Genomic DNA, 9,162 nt, shown 5'->3' with positions numbered 1-9,162 from the left:
TTGCTTCAGTAAAATATCCAGCTATATAAATGGATAACATTGTAAAAACCTGTAATTGATGTAAGTCACCCTGGATAAGAGCGTCTGCTATATGTCATAATATCAGTAATGTATCGTGCGTCATTGCCGTACTTGAACGAGTTGCATTTTTTGTCGCATTATAAAAATAAGTAGTTAACCGCCCTTTAAGGATACACCATACCTTTAAAATTCACGTGTAGCCGGAATACAATACTCCACTATACTCCGCCTTTGTTGAAAGAGTAAGGCATCTGGAATAATTAGGTTAACAGTATTAGATCAAACCAAATATTGAGGAAGATGCCTGGATTTCCTTATGGGGACATTCAGGTAAGACCACATTTCTAAGCATTAAGCATAGCTATCGCGGACTTTTCATTAGAGGAAAGCAAGCTAGCTTCCTGGGTAGGTTGTCTCTAATAGCACGACACGTAAGCATTAGCTAGTTCGCTGTCTTGCAAGCAAGCTAACACAGAAGACTAGCTTGTCAAGAGTGGTAAATGCCTGCAAAAGTATACCGAGGCACTGTAATTATATAGCTAGTTAGCTGGCTAGCTGTGTGTGTACAGTAGGCTTCTGTTCGATGAGCTAATTATCCAGGTCACTTGAAACGAAACAAAAGACTAAGTATGTGTAATAAACCAGGTCGTATTAGCTGGTTAGCGGCAATCAAGTCAAAAGCACCGGCTTTAGCTAAGCAGCAGGCTAATATATGGAATTACTGTAAGGAGTTGTTTATAGTCGAACAAATAAAAAAACAAAAGTTGCATGGATTTTGTTTACAAATAACCGGTTTCCGAAACATATATTTTTTTGCTAGCTGTGTTAGCTAGCTAACTTCGCTTTAGCGAACCAGCAGGCTCTGCGATAATATGCGAGAGCGCAGCTACAGGAAACAGCTGATCTGCGAAGGTCCCAGAACTCGGTTGCGCAACAGAAATACAACCGTACGTAATCCGGAGCATTTACACGCTAGCTAGCTGGCTGCATAGAAATGAACGTCAGGGACAAGGAGCTGAAGATACATTTCACACCCGGGCACGTAGAGTTAGTGCAGGTAGGGTTTGCGAGGTAAAATGTGACACGGCTCTCTGCATTAGGTAACGAGTTAGTAGAAGTGAACATTGCCATTTTATTGCGTTTAGCTGTCGAGCTGCCTAGCTGCCTGCGTTCAGATCGTTTTTCCAGCTCGCGATTTTGAGAGCCTACTTTATATACAAAAAGCTTGAGTTTGTTTCAGTAACGCGGCTACCAGTGGAGGTAATTCGATTTTGCAGGAGTGAATGAAACGAATGCATGTACTAGCGCGATTTAACTGAACCACTGATACCTGCATTGTGTGGGAGATTAACAGTGGATAAAGTGGATTACCAGTTGCTATTTTTCAATCCGCGTCCGAAATATATCTTTGTGCGTTGTGCAAAAGCTGCTGATTCCGTTCAGTACTAACAGAAGACTGTCTGTAGTGTTTTAATGCTTGGTGCCATTCATTGGTGGTTGGAGGAAACTGCCCCCTTCTCGGGGTGCTTGCGACGGTTGTTTTTATGACAAGGCCGTTTTTATGCAGCAAAAACCGAATGGAAAGGGGTGTGTTGTTGAGTTTTGGGCACGTTTTTGCTTTCTGCCTGGATCACGTGAGCATCGCCCTCTTGACCTCGTGTTACAACGCCCAGATGGCAAAACAGGCTGATTTCCGCCCAATTTCATTTCCTTTCGCGAATGGCACAATTTTCGTCTGAATGTCAAAGGGAGGGAGCTTTCTCTTTAAGTACGTGTAGAATCGCGGAAGTAAATGAAATAGAAGTGATGAGCTCGAGTGGAAGGAAACGGAAGCCCCATCTGATGGTATCGTTTTTAGTAAACAAACCTGTAGCATTAGCGCTCAAATGCTTTTGCACAACCACAAACCTTTCCTTCGAAACCAGTGCGTAGACTTTTAATGACAGACATTTCTGCCAAGCACATAAGCGCTAATCAACCTGTGCATTTCAACATAGGATACGCGAAGGCTTTTCGCATTTCTTTCTGTCTGCGTGAACTTGTCCGTCAGTTAGTCATTCAACGGGCAAATGATTCTTCCGTTTCTGTGTCCCGCTTCAGGAGAGCATTGACACCCCGTACAGGCGGGTGCTGGTGACAGGTGCCACGGGGCTGCTCGGGCGCGCAGTCTACAAAGAGTTTCAGAACAATGCCTGGCAAACCCTGGGCTGCGGGTACAGCCGCGCGCGGCCCAGGTTCCTCAAGTGCAACTTAATGGACGAGGATGCCGTGCGGGGGGTTATACAGGATTTCCAGGTAATGACCTCGGTTATTGCTGTGCTTTTCCTATAATAATGACGACGATCTTCTTGTTTCTTGTAACTATAGAAATAAACAGAAATAATGATTACTCTTATGTTGTTGTCATTGTTGTTATATTTATTAATACTGGCTCTTGTGGTAGTACATTTACATTTATTTATTTGGCAGATGCTTTTATCCAAAGCGACTTACATAGGTTACAGTTCTTTCCAATGTTATCCTTTTATGCAGCTGGATATTTACTGAGGCAGTTGTGGGTTAAGTACCTTGCCCAAGGGTACAGCAGCAGTATCCCAGCAGGGCTTGAACCATTTCGGTTATGAGTCCTGCTCCTTAAACACTATGCTACACTGCCGCCCAGTGCAGTAGTACTTGCATTCACTCCATCTTTTGTCTGTAACCTGACTCCTAGCCCCATGTGATTGTACACTGTGCTGCGGAGCGGAGGCCAGATGTGGTTGAGAGGCACACTGAGGCGGCCATGAATCTCAATATCCATGCTTCGGCCACGCTGGCAAAGGAGGCAGGTCAGTTACATTCTCCCCACGGTGTGTCTTTCTGTCCTCATGTTTGTTTTTTTTTTTTTTTTGTTATTTTCAAAGCTGTGTCATGTGAACAGGAGGTGAAGTCTGATTGGGTAGCAGTTTGGGAGCTGATTTTGCTTCCACAAAGGTTGAGTGTTCGGTGCCCTGTTATGGCTTATGTTATGTAGTGCTTGTAACTCTGGCACTTAACCTGAATTGCATCAGTAAATGCCTGAGTAAGATGTGTTTACTAACCCTGCATGAGGGCAGCTGCTAAGCAACCAAAGAATCCCACACAGTAATGTAGAATTGTCCTAAAGTACCACGAAAGGATTGTTTCATGTAATGTATTATGAATTGTGGGTATAATAGTGCATGTGTGCAGGTGATATGGTTGTTTTTTACATGCATGACCAGTTTCTGAGATGTGTAATTCACCTTGGCCATCAGATTCAGGCAGGGAGTTCTGTTCTTAGGTGTCCTTCTCCTGTGCTGACCAATCACATTAACCCTTGGGCAACCTCTGACAGGAAACAGGAAATGAGTTTGATTTTAGAAGGATAAATAAGAATTTTTGAATTGCCAGATGCCAGCGCTGAACACCTTGTTCTCATGAAAGCACAAGCAGCTTGATTCTGGCATCATTTGCATGTGAGCCTGCAGTATTTTCGCATGTATAGCACAAAAGCTTCAGGTCCTTCATGTGATTTTGTGTATTTTTGCCCGTGGGGAGGAATATGGAAAAGGTTTTGCACAAGAACATTACAGCTGTGTTTAACAACAGTGGCAGATTGTGCCTATGAAACGGCGCCCGATTTGGAAACCAAAGTGCATGCATTCAGTTCATAAAATTGGCAGCAAAGGCATACATTTGAATGTAGCCTTGGAGTTATTGCTGAACATCCGATCAGCTTGGTAGTAGTAAAGGGAGTTTAGGCTATTGCAAATCCAAACATTGATAGCAGTGCATCACCTGCATTAGTGATAAGTTTATGCTGGAGAGCAGAGTCTTTTCCCTGGTTCAGAACATCAGTGATTGAGGACACACGGCATCTCCGCTCATAGCATGCCACACTCCCGTCACTTCTCGGCTGTGGATTGTTTAACTCTGTGTCTGTGTATGTATGTCTGTGTGCCAGCATGCTTTCAGTGCTCTGCTGTTTACAGTTACTTTCATTTTACAGCTGGGATCTTTCTCATCTACATCAGTACGGACTACGTGTTTGACGGGCGTAACCCCCCCTATGGTGAGAATGATGCACCCAATCCTCTGAACCTGTACGGAAAGTCCAAACTGGAGGGAGAGAGGGAGGTCCTGAGACACAACCCAGGTATGGGTACTCCCTGTCTTCCTCTTGCTCAGTATCATCCATCATCATCATTGTCATCACCAGAACAGAACCGTGTCCATTAATGCCACAGAGTTTTCCATCACAAGCTTTTCTGTTTAAGCTTTTTGGGTAAAGGTGCACAGCTAATTCTTGAGCCTTTTTTTCTCCTTTTTTGGCGAAGAAAGTGCTTCTGTGGGCCTTGGAAGACGTCTGTGTAGCTGTGTACACTGATGACCAACCAAAGAAACTGTGTCAGATTGTGCGTGGTTGTGTGTGTGTTATTACCGTGCACCTCTCTTGCCTCTTAGGAGTGATGGTGTGTATTCTATCTCTGAGATCTCCCATTGTGACTGACTGTCTCTCTCTCCCCGTTGATGAGCAGTGTGTATGACTCTCTCTGAGGTGTCTCAGTGTAACTGACTCCCTGTCTCTTTGCCAGTGCAGCGGCGTTTATGATGCTGAGCTGTACCAGTGTGACTGACTCCCTGTCTCTCCCATGCACGGCGATGTGTATGACTCTCTGAGGTGTCCCAGTGGAAATGACTCCCTCTCTCCTCCAGGCTCAGCGTTGTGTGGTGTGTATGACTCTCTGAGGTGTACCAGCATAACAGACTCCCTCTCTTCCTCAGGTGCATGGTGTGTGTGACTCTCTCTGAGGCTTACCAGTGTGACTGACACCTTTTCTCTTCTAAGCTTGGCAGTGGGTGGTGTGTATGACTCTCTCTGAGGTTTTCCAGTGTGACTGACTCCCTCTCTCCACCCGGGATCAGCAGTGTGTACGACTCTCTGAGCTGTCCCAGTCTGACTCGCCCTCCCCCCACCCTCTCCCCCAGGCGCGGCAGTGCTCAGGGTACCCATCCTGTACGGGGAGGTGGAACGGGTGGATGAGAGTGCGGTGACGGTGCTGTGGGACCGGGTGCAGGAGGGGTCGGAGAGCTGCACCGTGGATCACTGCCAGCAGCGCTTCCCCACCTACGTCAACGACGTGGCGCGCGTCTGCAGGCTGATGGCCGAGAGGAGGCTGCAGGTGAGCTTGGAGTCACCCGTCCACCTGCAATCCCTTTAAAACATCCACATTATCACATACAGGGAACCTTAGCTGAGCCTTATACACAAGTACATCACAGATAACCATCAATCATCTATGCAAATGGTCCATTGTGGTACAAATAGCCCTTAAGGATTCATATAAATTATCTACCTTAGGCGGAACAGTAGAAATAACCCTCAATTATCCAGATGGATGATCTGTCTTCTGTCAGGAACGGTGCAAATAACCTTCAGTGACCCATATGAACAGTTTACGCTCTGTTACGCTATGTCTTATGTTTTTTTAGTTCCGCAACTGTTACATCATGGAACGTGACTACTGACACCAGCCTAAAAGGAATTAGCCATTCTATTCATTGGCACGTGGTACCAACATGCTTGTTTTGTGGTAGACCTCAAGTTCAGTGTTATTGATCAGAATTACTGCAGCGATGGCCGTATGTTGGTCTGCAGGGAGAGAATGTGGACGGCCTGCTGTTCTGTGTGCAGAAGTTGTTAGGCCCAACAATACTTTCAGATGTTGTGATGCATTCAGTGTCATTCGTCTTGCATAGAATAGGTGAAAGCACAGACAAAGAAAGTAATGAACCTAGACAGCAGCTTCCAGGGACCGCACAGCTGCCTGTGTTTTTAATGTGTCCTCTGATGTTTGTATGTTTGTCTGTCAACCCCCCCCCCGCGTACTCAGGACCCATCCCTGCGAGGGATCTTCCACTTCTCTGGCAAGGAGCAGATGACCAAATACGAGATGGCCTGTGCCATCGCCGACGCCTTCAACCTCCCCAGCAGCCACCTTATACCGGTGAGCAGTCGCCGTGGCAACAGCCTCCCTAACCCTAACCCTACCACCTCCCCAACGGCTACCTAATAGTGGTGAGCAATCGCCATGGCAACAGCCTCCCTAACCCTAACCCTTCAGCCTCCCCAGCAACCACCTTGAGTGTTGGTGTGTGGCGTGGTTGCCATGGCAACAGCCTCTGGACCCCCCTGGGGGGTCGCAAATTGAGTTTGAATCCCAGAAAGAGAAATGTGCGTGATTCTGTATATGCATCAGACCGTTCAGGAAGGGACAGTTTGTACAGACGAGTCAGGCCAGCACACGCTGTTCCTCTCAGGGACCACAAGGTCAGCGGTAATGACAAGGGACCTTTGTTTCAAAATGTCATCTGTTGGTTTATTTATTAATAAATGCATGTAGGAGCAAGAGCATGTGCAGGTTTTGAATCTTGGGCAGAGCCAAGATGCTGTATAGTGTATATTCTGTAGCTTGATTTTGCTTGTGGAAAATCCAGCCCTATGAATGGTATGAAGCAGAATGTGTCAGATGTGGAATTTTTTTTGCAATGTAAATTGCCCAGACTTTGGGTGTCTGTTAAGCAGATGAACTCTGTAAATATGCAGACGCCTTGCTCTGGTGATCTTCTGTTGAGAGGATTTCCATAAACCGTGTTTGATGTTTTGTGCTTAAAAACATAATACTTGCCAAGTAGATTCAACGGGCTGCCTCATGCTTGAAATCCTTAGTTCAGTGATTTGTTGGAATCACAGATTAACTGGAAGAGTGTTATGGGTGACACTCGTGACAGACTTCAGAGACTTACTATTCTGAAAGCAACCTGATATAACTTGTAAAGTATTGCCAGCTCTCTCTGTTGTGATACTGTAAAGACTGTGCTCTGAAAAATTATAGATATTCCTTTATTAATGTAAAAATTATTTTCATTCTTCTGAATACTTATTTCCAGTTCAGTTCCTGGAGGGCTGTGTGTCCTGATTTTTATTTTAAAAATCAGTACGTTACTCACTTAGCTCAGCCAGTTTTTAAAAAATAATTTGCATTTCTTTGTAAACAATATATTCAAAGTCAAAGTCAACTTTATTGTCAATTCTCCAATATGCACAGGACATATGGAGGATTGAAATTGCGTTTCTCTCAGGCCCACGGTGACAATACAACAGTTCGACATAACACAATGACACTGAGAGACAAGAACAAGAATTTTCACAGAAAACAAGCTACAAATATTTACAGTAAGGAAGATTATATTTGTTTTCTCTGCTAATTTCCTATATTGCCTATATCCCTATTTTCCTCCCTCTTTCTCCTCTTGCATCCCTCTCCCCCTCTCTTTCTCCTCTCTCATCCCTCTCCCCCCTTCTCTCTTTCTCCTCTCTCATCCCCCCTTGTCCCTCTTTCTCCCTCTCCCCCTCTCCCCCTCTGTCTCTTTCCCTCCCTGTCTGTTGCGCTCTCTCTCTCTCTCTCTCTCTCTCTCCCCTCCACCTCTTTCTCTCTCTCTCTCTCTCTCTCCCTCCCTCTCCTCTCTCTAGCTGACGGAACAGCCTGCCGGTGCAGGAGCCCAGAGGCCCCACAATGCCCAGCTGGAGTGCTCTCGGCTGGAATCGCTGGGCCTCAGCGTGGAGGCCACGCCCTTCAGGACGGCGGTGCGGGACAGCCTGTGGCCCTTCCTGTACGACAAGCGCTGGCGGCAGACCGTTTTCCACTGAGGGGGTGCAGCGTGGCTCAATGCTTCTAATAGGCTCCCAAACCCCCCCCCCCCAAAACCCTGGATCCTTTTTAGGTTTATTCTTAATTTGATCTGGATGAAGTGAACCTTTCCCAGCCCTGTCTCTCGTGTGCTCGTAGATCTGCAGCAGGCTCCATAGTGAACACACGGGTCGATCTATCACTCCAAATCCTTAGTGGTTAACATTCCTGCCCTGAGGAGGGAAAAACTCTGCCAACTTCCGTTGACCGTCCAAGAGAATCCTCGGCCTTTTCTTTATGTACACACCTTGATTATTCCTTGCGGTTCTGCAAAACGTTTTGGGTCCAGTTCAGTGTCATCCAGCAGTATTTTAGGTGTCAGATTTTGTTTGTGAAGGGGGCTGCAGCATTTTTTTTCTCAAATCAAGCTTACTGGTTAAAAGAAGTTGATTTGTTTGACTGGATAGGGCACAGAATTAGGTTTTTTATTATCACCAGTATGTGAAGATACTCATGTTTTTGTAGGTTCTTTGACTCTGCAGTTGTCCCACTCAGCATCATGTTCTGTATAGCACACTTACAGGTTAAGAGACAAAGCAAAAACAGAAAGCACAAGTTTCTCAGTTGTAGAGGCATATAATAATAATGAATTCTCTTTAAGCCCGTCAGATCTGTCTGAGATGTTCTGGTTTGTTGGTGGTGGCTTGTGGGAAGACATTATTGTTATGCACTATCTAGAGACGCTAGGGGGCGCCAAAATACAAAAACAAGCCAAAATAAGTCCGGTGAAAGCGCTGTTTTCAACCTGCAATTTAAGCCTCGACTCTGTGCACCTGTGCTCAAATATAACTGACTGTGAATCTCTTCAGGAATAGGTATTTGTAATTCCGATGTCTGAAAGTTAAACCTGGTTTAAAAAGTATTTCATATGATTTTTGCAGATACATTAATTTGCACTGTCAGTTTTGTTCTCGATGATCGTGGCTCTGTGGGAGTGTTGCTGGTTGACTACTTTTGATGCTTTGAGATGTTTAAAAAATCTTTTTATGAAAACTGTCAGAAGAGTCAGTGGTACACATTCAATAAACCACGGGTGTGATCCGTCTGTCCTTTTGCTGTGTGGATTGTTTAAACAGAGTAAAATAGTTTGAATGCATGTGGTGTGATTTAGGTAGTTTGGGTACGTCCATTCACTTACAATTCAGAGTACGTAGATATTGAAGTGTTGACGCCAGAATAAAATGCGTATTTATTGTATTTCATAAATATGAATCATGAAGAAAACATACTACCAAAAGTGTATATCATTGGCGATTTTTGACTCTAGGGGTGCTCAAGCACACCTAAATTTCATCTCAGCACCCCTAAATAATAATTTTATTTTCTGAAATCATTTTTATCCCTCTAACCTTAGATTTTGCGAACTTGTCTGTTAGAGACGGGACTAACA

General features: G+C 45.0%; 1 protein-coding gene across 3 annotated transcripts; it reads left to right on the top strand.

Annotated features, from left to right (window-relative positions):
* The first annotated feature begins 227 nt into the window (after positions 1 to 227).
* mat2b (methionine adenosyltransferase II, beta) lies at positions 228 to 8,811 on the top strand. Of its 3 annotated transcripts, none has more exons than XM_036524789.1 (7): positions 228 to 351; positions 2,122 to 2,316; positions 2,735 to 2,849; positions 4,031 to 4,177; positions 5,011 to 5,204; positions 5,916 to 6,029; positions 7,556 to 8,811. In XM_036524789.1, exons 1-7 carry the CDS (start codon positions 322 to 324, stop codon positions 7,730 to 7,732), a joined length of 972 nt encoding a protein of 323 aa, XP_036380682.1. In that variant the 5' UTR covers positions 228 to 321; the 3' UTR covers positions 7,733 to 8,811. The 3 variants fall into 3 exon arrangements, with proteins under 3 accessions (XP_036380682.1, XP_036380680.1, XP_036380681.1); XM_036524787.1 differs by lacking the exon at positions 228 to 351 and adding an exon at positions 979 to 1,078; XM_036524788.1 differs by lacking the exon at positions 228 to 351 and adding an exon at positions 1,770 to 1,866.
* The last annotated feature ends 351 nt before the right edge of the window (positions 8,812 to 9,162 follow it).

This window comes from Megalops cyprinoides, chromosome 3 (genome assembly GCF_013368585.1).
Source record: "Megalops cyprinoides isolate fMegCyp1 chromosome 3, fMegCyp1.pri, whole genome shotgun sequence".
NCBI lineage: Eukaryota > Metazoa > Chordata > Actinopteri > Elopiformes > Megalopidae > Megalops > Megalops cyprinoides.
Note: the sequence above shows the minus strand (reverse complement) of the source record. Positions and strands in the feature narration are given on the sequence as shown.

Excerpts from the sequence above, each read along its gene's own strand:
- mat2b (XM_036524787.1), top strand. The coding sequence starts at position 1,016 with ATGAACGTCAGGGACAAGGAGCTGAAGATACATTTCACACCCGGGCAC. Across the intron at positions 4,178-5,010 it reads GGTCCTGAGACACAACCCAG|GCGCGGCAGTGCTCAGGGTA; the intron begins GTATGGGTACTC and ends CCTCTCCCCCAG. Across the intron at positions 6,030-7,555 it reads CCAGCAGCCACCTTATACCG|CTGACGGAACAGCCTGCCGG; the intron begins GTGAGCAGTCGC and ends TCCTCTCTCTAG.